This window comes from Dermacentor albipictus, unplaced genomic scaffold, assembly GCF_038994185.2.
Source record: "Dermacentor albipictus isolate Rhodes 1998 colony unplaced genomic scaffold, USDA_Dalb.pri_finalv2 scaffold_24, whole genome shotgun sequence".
NCBI classification, from domain to species: domain Eukaryota; kingdom Metazoa; phylum Arthropoda; class Arachnida; order Ixodida; family Ixodidae; genus Dermacentor; species Dermacentor albipictus.
Genome location: NW_027225578.1, coordinates 3,342,056 through 3,362,121, shown reverse-complemented (window position 1 = coordinate 3,362,121; position 20,066 = coordinate 3,342,056). Strand labels below are relative to the sequence as shown.

Here is a 20,066-nt window from a genome sequence, read left to right as displayed (position 1 = left end):
CCATTGACTTCGTATGCCATCGCTGTAGGGTCGTTCTTGGGTGGAAGGCTCGTTTGTTGTGATCGCTGGAGGCCCCGCAGCCGGGGTGGGCGTGGTGAGGTCTGGGGTCGGCGGCGGCTTTGTCGGAGTCGAGACGGGCGTTAATGGCGGCGGCCATGCTCGCCGTTAGGCTTAGAGCCCGAGGCGGGGCGGCGAGACATGAAATCACTCGTAAAAACGTACAGAGGTCACGCACTTGCCGAAATGTGGTCTTCTTAGGTAGAAAAGAACTTCAAGAATCCGATTCCGGGTAGAAAAGGTGCAAAACTGGGCAAAAAGCACATTTAAGTTGGCGAGAAAACGGGAGCTGGCGCAGACGCGTCCGCAGCAGGCACATGCTTCTTCTTCCTCCCCATATCCTAAAGATGTCTGTGTAATTAAAAGATCCAGCTTGTGGTCTCTAGTGCATACACGAGTGGATAATTTGTATTTCCAAAACCTTCTTTGCTCTCCATTGTGGAAACAGACATGAATGACTGATTGACTCATTGACTGTATCTTTTATTGCATGCCAATTCAGCTGTACGTCACCGCCGTCGGGACCTGCCATGTCTTCTATGCTAATGCTTGAAAGCTCTGCTCAGCTGACGGTGACTGCCGGCCTGCAGGAAAATATTCAGAAAATATAGGCAAGGAGCTTTACCAAGACATGTGCGGGAGCAATATTTATGCAACCTGGTTATGTGTGCTCTATTGTACAAAATAGAAAGGCTGGTTATATCAGCAGCTATAATTTATTTTACTCAGTTGCAGGAACTCATTACCCAGCGAACTTGTCTGTAGATATGCATTCATTAGTCAGTTATTTATTTACTGATTTATGCAGCGACCCTTGCGAGTGCTATGTTTAAAACCCATCTCGCAATGTTCCCAACCCATGTGACCGACTTCTTCACAAGGAAGTCACGTTATACTCTCTAAAATAAGAGTACATCCTTTGGGGTGTATATCTGCCACACAACAATAATCGTCTCCCGCCTTGCTTGCGTATCCTTTTTTGAAAACGCCACGCCCGCTACTTTCCTGTCGGGAATGCTATGTCATGCTGATAACGTGCATGCCGTTCGTTACTGGGAAGTACCAGGCTCGCAGCGTTAAAGAAAGGAAATGCAGACAAGAGAGATGACGTTTATTGTTGTGTGGCAAGACACGACTCAAAGGGTGTAAACTTTACTTAGAGTGCACCTATCTCCCGGGGATCCAAACATAAACTTAATTGTGGAAAACCAATCATAGTAACATGTTTGGGGTGCCCTGGGGCTTGCTAGTATGCGTTGTATCGTTTAGGCCGATGACTTTTGTTTAAGATTAAAGATGAAACTACAAATGGTCATGCGAGTTCTATGCTCTCGCACGCACGCACGCACGCACGCACACACGCACAAACACGCACACACACACACAACACTCTATTTGCAAAGGCTACACAAGTCTCAAGCGTAAAGTTAGTTTGCACAGTTTTCTCGTTGATTTCTTTCTTTTATTTAGGTTCGTACCGTTTCAATTATCCCAATGAAGTACCAAGTCCAAGATGAGTGGGCTAGCCCCTTCGTCTTTTGTTGAAGTCTTTCTCTTTCATCCATGTGCAAATAGACTTAAAAAGCAACATTGCGCAAGCTACGCAGTTCAGAGGGACTCCAAACCAGCAGCCTAATTAATGTAATAGAAAAGCGGTGAAGCGATAAAAAGAGGAACGTAGTCTTTGCTTTGTCCTGCCAGGTGTGACAAAGGACAGTCCAAGCTAGTACGGACGATTTACGACGCATAAACCGTTAATTTTGTTGCATTCGCAATAGTTGAATCACGAGATAGATTTTGTAACTTTTTCCGTTTGTCACAGCGGACTGTGTAGAGTTAACAGTTTTGCAGTCTAACTTGGACCACCTGTGGCCTTCAGTATCTTGTGAAATAAAAATATGATAGATAGAAAAATCAATCTCAGGTTCATAAATAGCTATCCGTTGGGAAACTGATCATGTATGGCAGCAATATGTAACGAAATTTTTAACAATTATTCCTGTTGTTCATGTTGCAGCCTAATGACCCCTTTTTGTAATCCATCATTTTTTGCTGACAGCTATACATATTCAGATTCCTCCAAATGTAATGAGCAAGCTGACCTTTCATCCCCCCCCCCCAGCAAAATAAAAGGATGATAAAAAAACCTTGTACCGCTTTCACATAGACAGGCTCGAGGGTGCAGAACGTCCGCTATCTTCAGAAAACGGCGAATGTGTAGCCAGCAATCGACGTTCATGTCAGAGAGCTGGCGCCTGGCACCAGGATCTGCAAAGCATTGCGCCGTCTCCTTGACGACGCCGGTCATTCTCATGAACTCGTCGAGGCTCAAGAGGCGAACACGAAGCAGGGCGCTGCTGATCATCTTCTTGGCGTCGGCCTTGGAGACGTCAGCACCTTCGCGGACCATTTCGAGGAGTTGAGGATGGTCGTGCGTCAGCTCGATAGAACGAGCGCCTTCGAGGCCATCTTCCTCGCCTAACACGAACATAGCTGCGGCGAGGACGGCGGAGGCATTCCGTCTCGTCGTTTCCTGCAGGTAGGAAAATGAGCCATTGGGGGGTTTAAAGCCGAACAAACGTTGATGAGGCTGCAATGGCTCAATAGTTCGAAGAGCTTTATATTGCACCCGCGACTGGTATCGTACAATGTGCGCGAAAACGTAGACATCTAAATTAGCTCCGCTGGAAAAGCGGTAGCGTAGCGCTAGAATCCGAGCATCTTGAAAATTGCCAATAAGAAATATCAGCATTGTGTTAAAAGCGTTCTGCTGCAAAGCGCCATCAACTGCAACCGTAAGACATCGAATACAGTAATATATTACGCAAGCACCACAGGCGATCTCTATTGTTGGATGCACGAGGATATTGACTAAAAAATTTGAAAGGGTGAGCACGAAAAAACAATACTTGTTCGCTTTTTTTTTTTTGCGGGTGTGCAAATGCTCAGGCATCGCGATCCACATGTGCGATGCCAGATCTGAAGGCCACACGCGTCCAATATGCCTCGTTGTAAATGGAAAAGAAAGCTATAGACAGCATCTGCCGGTTCGATAGCTTATAGAACATCGTAAAACTTATAATGCGGGAGACAAGAAAAGCGATTATAAGTTATCTGTCTGTGGCACTCCTAAATATTTTGGTTAAAGGAGTACTGACGGAAAATTTCGAAGTCGAGTTAACATGTGAGATCCATTTATTTGAGCACACACACGTCGTCTGCGAAATATCAAGGGTGAATTTGGCTTAGCACAAATTTAAAACCTATTTCAAAGTACGTATTGGCAGCCAACCGAAAAAGGCAGCACCTCGCGACATCGACATCAAGGCAGAATTGCAAACAACCGAGAATACGCTACGTCACGTGTTTGCGCTGCCGTCGGGGCGGGCCCGGCGAGCAAGTTTCTCTCCGTTCCGATCGCCCCAGTCTTTTTTTTTTTTTTCGCCGCGGACGGCAGCACAAAAATCAACTAACAATTGTTTCTGACACGAAATGGCTCATATTGTAAGGTGAAGTCGAAAGTGCGCATGTTATAAAACGCTGCGCGAAATAGTGAATCGTTGGCGTGATTTTGCCTCGCAAGCGGTCAGCGCAGCCGCCGAAGCAATGGTCCCTGCGAAGCGGCTCGCCTGGCTGACTTGTTTTCTCAGCGCTACCAACGGCGTCGAGAAAACTAATTGAACTGTCAATTATGAGCGACATGAATGTGCAGACGTTGATTGTTTTAACAATCAACGTCTGCATGTTATTACGAGTTGCGTGCGGATCGCAACGGCCGTCGGCCTCGGATCCGACGGCCAGCGAGCTAGGGATCGCCAGCGCACCTGGTTTGGTCGTTCGCTTCCGTCGGCATCGATAAGCGGTAGAAGTGGTCCAAGTTCGTGCGCGCCTCTGGACGCTTAGAATGGGCCCCCGTCGAAGAGCAACCATATATTTGCTCCTTTCATTTAGGGCGTGCCTGGTATAAACAAAACCCGCGGATCTTAGGCCGGTCTTATGTTCGTCCACGAAGACTACGTAACCCAAGCCTGATGCTGTGCCGACTTTTACCTCACCTTGTGTTCTGCTCCGGAATACGCTTCATTCCAAAAGCATTCTCGACGAATGGTTCATAACGCTTATTGCGGTGCGTATGCGTATTGCTGACACTCGTTGCACCTTCTGAGTCGCTGCATTGAAGTGCATCAAATAAAAAGCGATTGGCCACGTCTTATAGGACGGCGACTTCCGCCTGCAGGAAATAGTCGCCGCTTGAGGACGAAACCAAGAACAACGATTATGGCGAAGACGTCGCAGAGCACGTGCAGACTTAGCAGACGAACCTGCAACACGAAGCTCGCACGCCGGCAAGCGTGTTGGCATGCTTACGTCACAGTTTTGTGCAGTCACGTGCCCAGCATTGTTTACATTTCTTCTTTGGCCTATCTCATTGCTCTTCGAAACCGAAACTAGGACGTACAAGACTCTATATAATTGCCTGTCATGCCCTGAAACAAATGATGTTTCGTGCCGTGATTGTTGGGTCACTAGCTACTTATTGCCGCAGAAAAAACAAGATCGAACATTTTTCGGTCAGTACTCCTTTAACTCGTATACGGCGATAAACAGTTAAATTAGCAAAATTCCACACACATTTCAAGAAGTATTACTAGAGGAAACTAAGGGGAGCTTGTCATTTAGTTACCATGGAAATGATGTTAATTACCCACATTTGTTTATATGTGTTGACTTGCGACTTCCACCATCCTTGTGGCGTCATCTGTGATGCTATTTCTTAAGTGTCTCAGCGCTCACAGTTGTTCAACATAGCAAAGCAATTAGTATCGGCATATGCGCGTAATCATTGGAAATTGTAGCACTCATGGCGCATTGTGCTGATGGATATGGTCAGCTTACGAAATCACAAAACCGTTCGAAGCCACAAGTAGGAAGCTTATTAGCGGCGAGAATTTGGAGTGGCGTCCTCTCGCGAGTGACGTCATGGCCAGGACGCTGCTCGCTGCGGCTCGCTATGCTGCCGCGCGTGCTCGTTCCCTTGGTGTATGCTTGGGGTATAGGTGGCTGGAGCCGTACTTATTGAAGGGTATGTCGGCTTTATGCTGCCATGCCTGAACCAAGTTTCTTCTTCAGAAGCACGTGAATCGAGAAAAGTTGGGGCTTGGATATCGCAAACTATGCATCGTTGAAGAGGACTAGTGGTTTTACATAGCGTATATGCGCCGTGTCTGTCTATCAATTTTGCGTAAAAAGAATGTCTGCAAATTGAACACGCGAAGTTGTGTATGATGCTTGGCTAAACACTTAACATTACCTTAGTATTTAGCTATGAGAGACATTGCATTTTACATGGAAGAAAAATCTTGGTAATTGGCGTCAACATACGTTATCCGTGTAAGAAAGACACTGCCCAGCTACGCTGTCATCATGATTCTTATTACTCTGGTAAGTGGTTCTAGTCAAAAATGGTCATTTAATAATGCGTAAAAGAAAACGTTAGGCGAGCATTTCTTATGAAAAAGTTTGATGCTACTTTCACCCCTCTCTGAAACAGGCCTCCAAAAAACGAATTGCTCATGGCTGCTAACACGATGGGGCGTCATGTAGAGTATTGACATAGTTAATTCACAAATGCCATAGTAGCAATCACCTGAGAGAAAAGTTTCATGGTTAAATTAAGATCGAGAGCCAATCAATTGCAAGCGATGAAATGTTTCATGGATGCCCTGAGTAGCCTTTATTGACAATATAGCACACCCCTCACGCAGCGGTAGCAACCAGCTGTCGTTATCATACCCTAGAATTCTGGACATGCGTTTAGTTTCAGTTTCGCCACCACATGGCGTATCAACCGTAAAGATTTGAAATGCCATGACGCACAACTAAAGAAAACACAATAAAAAGAAGCACACCCTGAGACTGTTGCTTCCCCTCGGCACTTGGAAACGAGCGCGCTTATGTATCAGCGTTATCTTGAAGACAACCTGCTACTTGTTCGACTTGCAATGAATCGACGATTTTGCTAGAGACCTTGCCAGACAGTTCGTCGACATTCCGGGTGAGATGTCTGGCCGAGATAACAGCTCCCGCAAAGCTTGCGTTGGGTTCCCTTTCTTCGTTGTTTTTCTGTTTATTTGTGCACAACTGCGGCCACGGGCTTCGGTATAGTCAGCGTTATTTTTCTTGTGTTTTCTAAGAATCAGTGTGATTCAATAAGAGGAAGCTTTAGCTTGGGCCCTTCTTCGATGCCGGCTGCTCAAATACATGTAAAACGCATAGATGATTTTATGAGAAAATCGCTCAACCGATATGATTGAGAATTGTTGCATTCAAGAGAGAACGTTCAATCACAGTGATCACTGCAATATTAATTTTGAACTAGGCCATAGCATTATTGACAAGAATTATCGGAAATCGGCAAATTTGAAAAAGAAGTACGAAGTTTACGAATCCGTTAGTTAGGATAAAAACTGATATCGTATCCCTCTAAACTGCATCGCTTGGAGCATCTCAATTGGACAAATTCGATGTATGAGTTTATAACTTATGTGAAGTTACAATGCCTGTTAAGATTTTGCGAATACCATATTCAGGAGTTAGGGGTGTATTTCAGGGTAGCATATGATATATCATTTTTGTGTGCATTACATGAAATATTTGACGCAGCTTAGCGAATTTCCATATCGTTTTTAGTTGCTGAGGTACAGAGTTGTATACTTTGAGTATTATTTCTTGAGATTTCGCATTTTTTTAGAATTTAGAAAAGTGGAAGCTAAATAAAAATTGGCTTTCTGAAATCTAATTTTAACTGTTTCTTTTAAGTTCAACATAACTCATGAATTGCGCTGCAGTGGTTGTAAGAAGAAAGGATTGATGATTTCCCAGGTAGGAGCTAAAGCTTCCCGTTAAGTTAGGTTTAGACTAATACTTTTGCTGAGAGAAGAAGCAAGACGAGTAGCGCATATACATTATGGCGGCCGCAGTTCGACGGAGGCGAAATGCGAAGACGCAGGTGTACTTAGATTTAGGTGTACGTTAAAGATGCCCAGGTGGTCGAAATTTTCCAGATTCCCCAAGTACGCCATGCCTCATAATCAGATCGTGGTGTTGTCACGTAAAACCCCATATTTTTTATTTACAGAATGTACAGTAATTTACAGTAATTGACAAAGCCAAGCCTACAGCAGGCTAGTCATTAAAGCGTTCACTTCTTCAGACCTAAACTCGTGCTCATCTTCCTCAGCTTTGCGCAGAGCTGCGCAACATATTTCCACTTGGCGTGGAAGCGCCATCCCGATGCTTTTTAGGCAGAAAAGGGCTGGTAGCGTTTTAGGCGGCTGACCTGAACGACGTCATGGGAAGTCTGGATGGAGCGAGTAGTAGGTGTGACCGGAGACATATAGTAGGTTACGTTGGTTACCTGACAAAGGACCCGGTAAGCGCCGGAGAAGCGGGATATCAGTTTTTCCGAGAGGCCGAAACGGCGGCTGGGAGATCGAAGAGGGACAAGATCCCCGAGAATATAATCGGCGTCCCGGGGACTACTGTCACAAATGTTTTTACTCTTGTTCTGAGAAGCACAGAGGCGACGGTGAGCAACTTGGCGTGTTTCTTGGGCTCGAGCCCAAGAAACACGCCATGACAGTGGTGCCTCAATCATGTCAGTAGTGCCTCAATCGACTGCTGGGTAGACGTCTTGACATTCTAATAAACCATCTCCATAGTTTCCCTAGCTTTACCGCAGCAAGCACATGCTTGCTCTTCCTTCTTGTATCAGGCTTTATAGTAACGTGTTCTAAAGCATCCCGATCTCGCTTCGAAAAGTAATGAGCTTCCGTCTGAGTTATCATAAATGGTTTCTTTCCTGATTTCGGTTTTTCCTCTAAAGTAGTTACTCATGGCAGGTTTCTTTTCCATTGCCGATACCCATGAGATTATTTCAGGCTCTCTGACTTTCAGCTTGACGTTCTTTGTTGCTGTGTTGCCCACCCTAAAGGCCGCATACTTGCTGGTAAGTTTCCTAGTTCTTTTCCTCCACTGCGAATCAATGTTTTTCCTGTACAGATATCTCAACACTCTCCCAGCCCATTTACTTTCTTCCATATTCCTCAGCCGTTCTCCATACTGCCAATTTTACTGCGAGCTTCCCTCACTTCAACACAAGTCCAGCCCGTATCACCCTGCAAAGCTTCATTTGTAGTCTTCCCGTGAGCTCCCAATGCGAGGCGATCCACTGACCTTTGGTTCCCATCGAGTCCTGATCGTACCGCTGATTTAGAGCAAACAACCACCTTTCCAAAAGTAAATCCTGGAACCATTACACCTTTCCACATAGCTCGGAGGACAAGGTCCTCCGAGGTATGTGGAAAGGAGCGACCCCTGTCGAAAGGAGCGACCCCTGTCGGTAAAAAGTTGACGAGGAGCGCCGGGGCGAACAAGGACGTTGTGCATTACAACAGTAAGTAGGCTACGCCAGTCGGAAGATTACCTGCCGTGCTTGCTCAGAGGCTATGGTGTTGGGCTGTTGGGCTGTTGAGCACGAGGGAGCGGGAACGAATCCCGGCCGCGGCGGCAGTATTTCGATGGGGACGAAATGCGAAAACACCCGTGGATTTAGATTTAGGTGCACGTTAAAGATCCCCAGGTGGTCGAAATTCCCGGAGTGCTCCACTACGGTGTGCCTCATATTCATAAAGTTGTTTTGGCACGTTAAACCCCATAATTAAGTTACGTCAGTTAGAAGAGCTCTAGTGAACGCGAACCAAATCGTATAATGTGTTGCGACGGCAATACACTTGTTGCATCAGTCAGATCTGGGGAAAGGTACCAAGATATCTACACCGACGCGATAGAAGGGTTCGGTAGGAAAGCCAAGAGGTAGGAGTAAACGAACAGTGAGCTCAGATGGTTTCTTCTGGAGTTGACGTAACTCACAAGAAGCGACGTAGCGGCGGCCAGATCGGTGCGTACCAGGCCAAAAGAATCGTCGCCGGACACGGTCGTACGTACTGATTCCCCGAGGTGACCAAAAGTTGGTACATCGTTCAGCTTGGACAGAATAGCAGTGCGAAGATGCCGCGTAATAACCAGCACCATCTAATCCACTGGGGTACATGCTACGCCGATATAAAATGCCGTCCTTGAGTAGGAACATACCAAGAGAAAGGTCACATGACCTAGATGTAAACTTTTCCATTAAACCACGTATGCTTGGATCAAGGCGCTGTTCGGTAGCAAGGTCAGCTAAGCAGAGAGAGAAAATACAGAGCAGAAGCATAGGTCGCAGGAACATCGCCTGGGTGGCGGTACAAGCAGTCGGCATCTTGGTATAAATGATCGGACTTGTAAGCAACTGTGTACGGGTATTCCTGTAGGCGTAGTGCCCAGTGACCTAGGCGATCGGTAGGGCCTTTGAAGGACGAAAGCCAGCAGAGTGCATGGTGGTCTGTGGTGAATGTAAAGGGCCGAACACATAGGTAAGGGCGCGATTTCGCAACTGCCTAGAGAACTGCAAGGCACTCACGTTCAGTAATGAAATATTTCCGCTCAGCTGGAAAAAGCAGACGGCTGGCGTAGGCAATGACGCGGTCGTGGCCTTGTTGACGTTGGCAAAAAATGGCACCGATTCCATAACCATTGGCATCAGTTCTCACTTCTTTTGAAGCAGTCTGGTCGAAGTGCGCAAGAAGAAATGGAGATGTAAGTAGAGAGATAAGCTTCGAGAAGGCAGTTGCTTGTTCAGGTCCCCAAGAAAAGGAAGCACCTGCCTTCAGAAGAGCAGAGGACGAGTGACCTCCGAAAAATTGTGCATGAAGCGGCGGAAATACGAGAACAGGCCCACGAAGTTCCGGACATATTTAGCACATGTTGGCACGGGAAACTTCTGTACGGCAGGAGCTTTTCCCGGGCCTGGGCGCACACCAGATTAATGAACAATATGACCGAGGATAGTAATTTTGCGCCGTCCGTAATTACATTTAGACGAATTAAGTTGAAGGCCAGCATTGAGGAAAGCAGAAAGAACGAGCGAGAGGCACTCCGGATGCGTGGCAAATGTAGGAACAAAAACGACGGCGTTATCAAAGTAACAAATACAGATGAAGCATTTGAGGTTATGAAGGAGTGTGTCCATCATGCATTCAAAAGTAGATGGAGCATTACATAAGCCGAATGATATAAATTTGAACTTGTATAGGCCATCGGCTGTTATAAAGGCGGTTTTCTCTCGGTCCATGTCGTCGACGCAGTCTGCCAGTAAGCGGAACCAAGGTCCATCGAAGAAAAGTACTTCGAACCGTGGAGGCAGTCGAGGGCGTAATCAACGCGTGATAGAGGATAAACGTCTTTATTGGTGATCTTGTTGAGGTGCCGGCAATCCAGGCAGAAACACCAGCTGGCGTCCTTTTTAACTAGAATGACAGGGGACGCCCAAGGACTGGATGATGGTTCAACGATTCATCAAGAGAGAATCTTCTCGACCTCCGTTTGAATGACTTGTCATTCGTGCAAGGACCGACAGTATGGTCGCCTGTGAATAAGGTGTGCGTCACCCATGTCAGTATGGTGTGTCGTGAGAGAGGTCTGGCCAAAAGGGCGGCCCAGGTCAGAAACGTTGCTGAACGCGGAGAGCAGCTAGTTGGCGTGGTGAGGCGGAAGTTCGGGAGCAATAACGTTTTTAAGCTGAGGAAGAACAGCCGGCAAAAAAGAAGAGTCAACGGGAGACGACGTAATATAAGCAGCCGAGGCTGAAAATAGGCAAACTTGGAAGGAATACAGCGTACCTAAGGCTATGCCTTGTGGTAGGACGTGGTCACCGATTCCTAAGTTGACGAGCTGAAGGCTGGTAGAGTTGTTGGTGATACTGACGAAGGTTTGCTGAATAGCAACGTGATGAACAAGGAGGACTTCCGCGAGAGGAGACACCACACAGTCTCCATAAGGCACAGGTGTAGATGTATAAAGCAGGACTCTGGTCATGGTTGTGGGGCGACTCGATAGTGCTCAGCGAAGCAGAGCCTGCTGGGAACTTCCTCAGGAGCGTTAGGACGGGTAGGTAGGCAGAGCTAAACTATTCTAAGCCAAGTAAAAAATGGCGACTTCCTACACTAACCACACTCTTGTAGTCAGTATAGATAAAAATATAGCCCTATTGACTTCGTGAAGCACAAAATTTAAACTGTAAGGTGATTTATTAGAGCTGGCGTTGGAACTGTAATTGCAGTGCAAGTGTGATTCATTCTACACGCAGTAGCGTCTTGAGAGGCAGCAGGGAGGAAGAGGGAGTGCATATGCGTGTGCACGTCTTGAGTGTGCATGCGCGTGTACTTGAGTTTGTGCGTTCGCCCGCGCTTGTGTCTCCCTATTTGAATCTGCGTGCGAACAAGCGCGCTTATGCGTCCTCGTGCATACGCGCATTTGTGTATGCGTGCATTTCAGTGTACGTGTGCACGTGCGCACATTTTTCTTTATGTGTACATGCGTGGGCGCGTGGAAATGTGCGTGGAGGTGAAGATGCCAGTTATCTTTACGTCTGTGTGCTTGAAAGAGAAAGTGTGTGTGTGGTGAAAATATGTTTGTGTGTATAGGTGTGTGTGAGAAGCTAGCATTTCTTTACTTGTACCTATTCTCGCATGCAAATGAAATATTGACGATAAAATTATGGGCTTTTTACGTGTCAAGCTCACAATGTGATTATGAGGCTCATCGTAATGGGAGACTCCGGAATAATTTCGACTCCTTAACTTGCACCTAAATCTAAGTACACGGGTGCTTTCGCATTCCATTCCCATAGTAATGCTGCCGCCGTGGCCGGGGTCTGACCCCGCGACCTCGTGCTTAGCAGGCCAACACCACAGACACTAAGCAAGCACGGCGCAGATATAGAGTTTACTTGAATCTTATTTATATTCACAGAGACAAGATTGAATGGCACTGCCTTTATACCATTATCACTTTCTGAAAGCGGAACCGACGCAAAAAGAAAAAGAACATATTAGGAGCCATTACACTCTGTGAAGATGGATGACCAGCTAAGCTGTAGCACATCAGACTGGATTAGACAAGGGGTCATGCATATATTTTCACCATTTGGTAATGGTAGTGACGATAGCCTTGTGGTTACTGTGACATATACGGGTTAGCCCAGTTACAACCTTAGACAGAATCTTAGCCAAAGTAGAAGCTATGCATGACCGTTGTTACCTAATTGAGTTACTTCGATCGGTCTAGCACTTCAAATTCTTCTTGCACAAGCTCAGTGAACCGTTTCTTTTCTGGTACTGAAATGCCCACATTCAAGCCTCCAATGGTGACCACAAGTGTAGTGTCATCGCGGCTAACCAATGCAAAGCGCGTGGTCATGAACTTCTTAATACCGCAGTTGGGTGTGCCTGAATATATATAGACAGTGGATATCATAATTCCGTCTTTCGTTTGTACAGCACACACAACCCTACAGTCGGCGCCCCTCTCCTCTTACGAGTTAAGTTTGTATGGTAGTATACATACATTTCCTCCTCTGCCTATATGGCAATGCCTTCGGCGCGTGAGGTCATTTGCGATTCCAGCATACCCACCGACGAGAAGCATTGCATCATCATCATCATCATCATCATCATCATCATCATCATCATCATCATCATCATCATCTTCCATTATTATTATTATTATTATTATTATTATTATTATTATTATTATTATTATTATTATTATTATTATTATTATTATTATTATTGGCGGAGCACTCGAAGCCTGCTTCACCTCCGCCGCATGACAGTCCGATACTCCGCAACCTCCGGGATCGGCCGGCATTTCTGCTCTCTGACACGACAAATGCATTTCGGGCCAGAGGTACACAGCCTCGCTGTGGAAGCGCCTGCGCAGTCAGTATTGCCGCCCTGTATTTTGTCTCGATGGCACTATCACCATAGGCACGGTCCCGCGAGGAGCTGCTAGCGGTTCGCGTTCGTTATCTCCCTTGCCTCTTGACGGCGATAACGCGCTAAATCTGCACCATCATTGCGTCGTGCATCCCTCCTTCGACCAAGCAAGTTTTAGGCGGCACACGTTCGCTGCTGTATTGGCATTAAAGCTTTAAACTGCTTGATATCGAAAAAAAAATGTACAGTCTTAGTCAAAAAATTTGAACCCGCTGTGAACGGCCGGGGAGCAGCTGCGCTCGGCTATCGCGGCGCTGCCAGCGCCGGCGCACGCTGCTGCTCGCTTGCGCCGAGGATAAAGAGGGCGAGGGACGCATGACTCTTGCATGCTCTTGCTCTCAAGCCTCGTTTGATAACAACGCTCGTGAAAAACTAGTGCGGACAGCGCGGCTTCCACGCGGCGGTGGCGAAGTGGAAGCCACCGAGTGGCTAGCATGCCGTCTTCAGCGTATGCTGGATGAGCGGGCGCGGGTCTCTGCCGACCGCTGTCAAACGTGATACGCACAAATTTTGAAATTCCGAGTGTCGGAATCATCAGTGAATGTTTCCTGGGGCCAAATTAAAGGACCAACGCTATGAATATTACTGCGCATGCTCGAACACGGGTACTTTGCGAGGATCGTAGCTAAGATCTAACTTCTGCAGCTGAATGATATATTAATTAATGTGTCACAATGGCATGTCGTATTTGTAATCACGAATTTCACAAGTAGAAAACTATTCAAGAAAGCATAAGCTTCAGGATGGTGGTGGCACCTGCATCTCTCGACGAAATCACAGGGGGGAACACGCCCTGAAAGCATTGAGTGTGGCTTGGTCTATGGTTCCCCTGAACAATTGCAGCTTGTCCATGTGTTTGACTGTAAAGTAGCCAAGATCTCTGGTTGAAAGGACGCTACGTATAACCCATTTTCTTAAAACTGCATGTGAAGCCCTTTCTCGTAGAGACGAACGATACCTCAGTAAACTATGCCCAAAATAGTGTTTCCAGTGAGCCCGTGACAGCGACAGCACCGCCGGTGTGACGCCTTCACTATACGAGAATCCTATAATCACGTGGCCCGGGTCTACTTTGCGCGATTCAAACGCGTTATGCCCAATGCAAACAGGATGAACTTACATTGGCCTCACGTGTGCATGAAAGTGAGCCCTAACGACAATGAGGCAGTATGCAGGAAGATATAAAAAAAGGCGAGGTAGTGGGCCCTTTGCGAAATGCCGAGGGAAAGGGTCTAATTCAATCAGCTACTCAGGCAGGGCAAACGTCTTGTAGTCCCGCAAGTTTTTCATATCTCACTGTGGTTTTAATTAAAGAACTTCAACGCCAAACGCCCTCGTGTGGTCGTTCCTTAGAGAAGTGCGGTCAACGTATTTGAAGTATTCTAACAGTGATTACAGGCCCTTTCCGAAGAGAGTCTCTGTAGTTGAAATTACTGCTTCTGGTCTTTTCTAAACGAACGGTGAATGAATCGCCCGTATATTACAATAAAACCTGTAACAACGCTAGACAGCACAGAGATGTCAGTTTATATTTTATCTTTTGTTTTCATCACACACAGAAACACATTCAAAATGTTTATCTAATAGCACATGGCTAAGGCTCTTGCCTTTGAATGTGTAGTATAAAATTGTAATAGGGAATTTCGATGATTAGGACAGTTTCTATAGTATAACGCGCTGCATGGAAGCCGGGCAGTTTTTCCTAGGCAAGTGCATTTACTCGCACGAGGCGCCGTACCACGGCGGCCGCAAGACGACCTCGCAGATGGCAGAACTACCACTGCAATAGTTTTTCAGCGAGCCCTGTTATCAATGGTTGCTTGACAGTGAGAGACATGCTTCCCTCGCCCTCTTTAACCTCGGCGCAAGCGAGCACCGGCGGCGACAGCGCCGCGATAGCGGAGCGCAGCCGCTCCCGGCCGTTCACAGCGGGTTCAAGTTTTTTGACAAAGACTGTACGTACGTACATCGAAAGCGGACTGGCCGCAAGCAATGTACTACATTACTCACGGAGCAATGCCATTGATCGCATTATCACAAAAGACTGGGCTCGGTCAGGTCGCCCTTTAAACATTCTTTTTCAGCATCAGTTATGCTTTCAAAGAGGTTACTTGAAAAATATTTGTGCAATAGAGAAGCATGTGTAATAATTATTCGCTCAGCTAGATAATCTCGAGGACTGGCTCCAAGCTACTCATGTCCGTTATCTGCCTAAGATCAATTATTGACAATTTAATTATCGTACCTTCGTTTATTACGCAAACAACTAATCAAGTTACTCCGTATCTAGAGGCTAGCAATTTCAACACTCGAATGATAACAATAATGTGAGCAAGATTTATATTGCTCTATTAGTGGTTGGCGCCGTTAAAAAATAACTGCCTGGATATTCATGGTGCAGTAGGCTTCTTAAAAAGCAGGTGCGATTGCTTCGATGGGTTTTCTTATCGGAATTCAAGTTCATCAACTTAAGCACATGTGCCCAATAGTGCACTTCTGCTTTTACGACGGACTGTCCTCCGCTATACAAGAAACACTTCAGCGCTACGGTATATCACACAAGGTGTGCGAGAACATTGTGCACGCTCCCGATTACTATATGAGCGTTGGTGGCATCAGGGTCGGTTTCCTGGTGTCATTAAGAATAAAAACAGCTGCCGGGCGGAAAGCAATGGATAATTTTTTTAGTACATTGTGTCAAATAGAGTAGCGCACACGTGCGTGTTAGAACAAAAAGTACTGAAGTATTGGGGTGAGTTCTTTGCGGAATATATTTTACCTGTCTATTGTTAACACACAAAAAAAAAATATACCGGATTTTTTTTTAGAATGAATGTTGATAAACGTATGCAGTCAAGGGAAAAATGAGTTCCGACCTAGTGCTCGAGGTGGAAGTAGCCCCAAACCGCCCGGCTGCATTGGCACACGGTTTATTAAGGCGAAGGGCTCAAGTGGCTCGTAGCACTGGCTCATACCCCCCCCCCCCCAATAAGCGGTGATACAAAGTAAAAGAGTGATACACGAAAAGTAGAGGAATGGTACAAAAAATACCAGCAGCAATGGCTCCTTTGCGAAAAAAGAACGGCATAATCAGGAATGGCTCATACCCTCATAAGCAAGCAAAGATGCAATGGCTGAATATGAATGAAGAAACCAAAGGAAAAAAGAACGAAGGAAAGAAAGAAGGAACAAAAGAATGAAAGAGGAAACAAATAAAGAAAGAAAGAAAGGAAAGAAAGAAAGAAAGAAAGAAAGAAAGAAAGAAAGAAAGAAAGAAAGAAAGAAAGAAAGAAAGAAAGAAAGAAAGAAAGAAAGAAAGAAAGAAAGAAAGAAAGAAAGAGATAAAGTAAAAAAATCATGAGCCATTCCACTCCATGAAGGTGGTTGACCAGCGAAGCTCTTTAGCACATGACTCGGAGGTGACACATAATTTTGAACAAAAGGTACAAACTCATTCATTGTCTTCAGGGTCGTCATTATTTCACTCGCAACTGCAATCACATTCTTTGAGAATGCCAAATCTCCACGTACGCCGCTGGATGGACGGTTAGGCCGGATCAGTGTGGCATCGCAAGGGACATGTCTGCAACACGGAACCCGTAAACCGCTCCCTTTTCGATACCCACACTTACACATTGAAATCACCGACAACGACAACAGAGGTAGTGTCATCGCAGCTAATTCACGCAGTGAGTAGCCATGAAACTTACGGGACTATGAATGAGTCCCGTAAGTTTCATCAGTCAGTCAGTCAGTCAGTCAGTCAGTCAGTCAGTCAGTCAGTCAGTCAGTCAGTCAGTCAGTCAGTCAGTCAGTCAGTCAGTCAGTCAGTCAGTCAGTCAGTCAGTCAGTCAGTCAGTCAGTCAGTCAGTCAGTCAGTCAGTCAGTCAGTCAGTCAGTCAGTCAGTCAGTCAGTCAGTCAGTCAGTCAGTCAGTCAGTCAGTCAGTCAGTCAGTCAGTCAGTCAGTCAGTCAGTCAGTCAGTCAGTCAGTCAGTCAGTCAGTCAGTCAGTCAGTCAGTCAGTCAGTCAGTCAGTCAGTCAGTCAGTCAGTCAGTCAGTCAGTCAGTCAGTCAGTCAGTCAGTCAGTCAGTCAGTCAGTCAGTCAGTCAGTCAGTCAGTCAGTCAGTCAGTCAGTCAGTCAGTCAGTCAGTCAGTCAGTCAGTCAGTCAGTCAGTCAGTCAGTCAGTCAGTCAGTCAGTCAGTCAGTCAGTCAGTCAGTCAGTCAGTCAGTCAGTCAGTCAGTCAGTCAGTCTGTCTGTCTGTCTGTCTGTCTGTCTGTCTGTCTGTCTGTCTGTCTGTCTGTCTGTCTGTCTGTCTGTCTGTCTGTCTGTCTGTCTGTCTGTCTGTCTGTCTGTCTGTCTGTCTGTCTGTCTGTCTGTCTGTCTGTCTGTCTGTCTGTCTGTCTGTCTGTCTGTCTGTCTGTCTGTCTGTCTGTCTGTCTGTCTGTCTGTCTGTCTGTCTGTCTGTCTGTCTGTCTGTCTGTCTGTCTGTCTGTCTGTCTGTCTGTCTGTCTGTCTGTCTGTCTGTCTGTCTGTCTGTCTGTCTGTCTGTCTGTCTGTCTGTCTGTCTGTCTGTCTGTCTGTCTGTCTGTCTGTCTGTCTGTCTGTCTGTCTGTCTGTCTGTCTGTCTGTCTGTCTGTCTGTCTGTCTGTCTGTCTGTCTGTCTGTCTGTCTGTCTGTCTGTCTGTCTGTCTGTCTGTCTGTCTGTCTGTCTGTCTGTCTGTCTGTCTGTCTGTCTGTCTGTCTGTCTGTCTGTCTGTCTGTCTGTCTGTCTGTCTGTCTGTCTGTCTGTCTGTCTGTCTGTCTGTCTGTCTGTCTGTCTGTCTGTCTGTCTGTCTGTCTGTCTGTCTGTCTGTCTGTCTGTCTGTCTGTCTGTCTGTCTGTCTGTCTGTCTGTCTGTCTGTCTGTCTGTCTGTCTGTCTGTCTGTCTGTCTGTCTGTCTGTCTGTCTGTCTGTCTGTCTGTCTGTCTGTCTGTCTGTCTGTCTGTCTGTCTGTCTGTCTGTCTGTCTGTCTGTCTGTCTGTCTGTCTGTCTGTCTGTCTGTCTGTCTGTCTGTCTGTCTGTCTGTCTGTCTGTCTGTCTGTCTGTCTGTCTGTCTGTCTGTCTGTCTGTCTGTCTGTCTGTCTGTCTGTCTGTCTGTCTGTCTGTCTGTCTGTCTGTCTGTCTGTCTGTCTGTCTGTCTGTCTGTCTGTCTGTCTGTCTGTCTGTCTGTCTGTCTGTCTGTCTGTCTGTCTGTCTGTCTGTCTGTCTGTCTGTCTGTCTGTCTGTCTGTCTGTCTGTCTGTCTGTCTGTCTGTCTGTCTGTCTGTCTGTCTGTCTGTCTGTCTGTCTGTCTGTCTGTCTGTCTGTCTGTCTGTCTGTCTGTCTGTCTGTCTGTCTGTCTGTCTGTCTGTCTGTCTGTCTGTCTGTCTGTCTGTCTGTCTGTCTGTCTGTCTGTCTGTCTGTCTGTCTGTCTGTCTGTCTGTCTGTCTGTCTGTCTGTCTGTCTGTCTGTCTGTCTGTCTGTCTGTCTGTCTGTCTGTCTGTCTGTCTGTCTGTCTGTCTGTCTGTCTGTCTGTCTGTCTGTCTGTCTGTCTGTCTGTCTGTCTGTCTGTCTGTCTGTCTGTCTGTCTGTCTGTCTGTCTGTCTGTCTGTCTGTCTGTCTGTCTGTCTGTCTGTCTGTCTGTCTGTCTGTCTGTCTGTCTGTCTGTCTGTCTGTCTGTCTGTCTGTCTGTCTGTCTGTCTGTCTGTCTGTCTCTGTAATCTTACGCCGACCGAGTGGCGGAAGTAGTCTACCTGCTTGGGCCCCTAGGTATGCGCTCCTTTCATTCCTGATGACGCAAGGAAACCAGGCCTGATGCCACAAATGCTCAGAAATCTATTAGAGCAAATAGTGCTCCCGCACACCTTTTTTGATGTACCGTGGCGCTGAGGCGTTTCTTGTACAAAGTAGGAGAATACATTGTAAAGACAGAGGTGCACAGTTGGGTGCATCTGTTCTAAGTTCATCAACTTGAATTCCGTCAAGAAAACCTGTTCGAGTATTCGCACCCGATTTATTAGGTGCCTACTGCACCATCAATATACAGGCGGTTTTCTTTAACGGCACCAAATATTAAGGAATATTTCCATGTAAATCTTCCTGACATTATTGTAATCATTCTAGTGTTCAGATGGTAACCTCCGGATACGGAGCGAGTTGAGCAGTTGTGTGGGCAATTTACGAATGTATGTTGATTATCATTTAAATAATTGTTTTTGGGTGGCTAAAGCAAAGTAGCAGTCTGGAGCCTGTCTTCGACATATTGTAGTTGGGCGAATATATGCTTATTAATCATGTTTCTGTAAGAGCTAAGAACAAATATTTTGTAATTAGGCGTTTTCTAAAAGACAAACTGACGCGAAAAACGATCGTGGGTAACATCGACCTGACCGCTTCCAGCCTTTCGAGATATTGCGATGAATGGCATGGCTCTGTGAGCATGTTCCTTGCAGCCAGAATACTGTCGATATTTATTCACATCGTTTTTCCGAAGGCAAGCCGTTTGAAGTTCAAATGTCAATGTAGCACCGAACGTGCGCTGCCGAAAGCGTGCTTGGTCAAAGAAACGATGCACGATTGAATGATAGTGCAGATTTAGCGCGTCATTGCTCTCAAGGCATTGCGCTGCCACCAACGGAAGCAAGATAACGAAGTTGAACTGCTTGGCAGCTTCTTACGGGGCCGTGCAAGCCAAGGGCGACAATACTGACGTCACAGGCGCATTTCTTTTGTCGGTTTCACTTTAAGAAAGAGATAATGCTACAAATGCAGTGTCATTCGTTGTTGTATCGAGGATTTAAACACGGGTTTTAATGCTCTCCACACAGCGTATGTTTCCAAGAGTAGGTGTAAGCAGCAAAATGTTCACTCAAACCCGAAAACACACACACCCTCCCACGCACACATACGCACTCTCTCGCCCTCGCAAGAGCACACACTCTCTTCCTCACAAGCACTCACACTCTCTCTCCATCGCACGCACATATATACATGCGCACACAAACACGCACACTTTTGTCCGCAGGCATGCATGCTGAAAGACGAATACGCACGG

The 20,066-nt window shown here is 46.4% G+C and overlaps 1 protein-coding gene across 3 annotated transcripts in view; it reads right to left on the bottom strand.

Annotated features, from left to right (window-relative positions):
• Positions 1-526: 526 nt before the first annotated feature.
• The window catches only part of LOC135909108 (uncharacterized), a 100,031-nt gene continuing 80,491 nt past the window's right edge, over positions 527-20,066 (bottom strand). For all 3 annotated transcript variants that reach the window (XM_065440938.1, XM_065440939.1, XM_065440940.1), the window contains 2 exons: positions 2,212-2,590; positions 527-641 (listed from right to left, as the gene is read on the bottom strand). In XM_065440938.1, the coding sequence (XP_065297010.1) occupies positions 595-641; positions 2,212-2,590 (426 nt within the window). In that variant the 3' untranslated portion in view covers positions 527-594. The remainder of the gene's footprint in view (positions 642-2,211; positions 2,591-20,066) is intronic.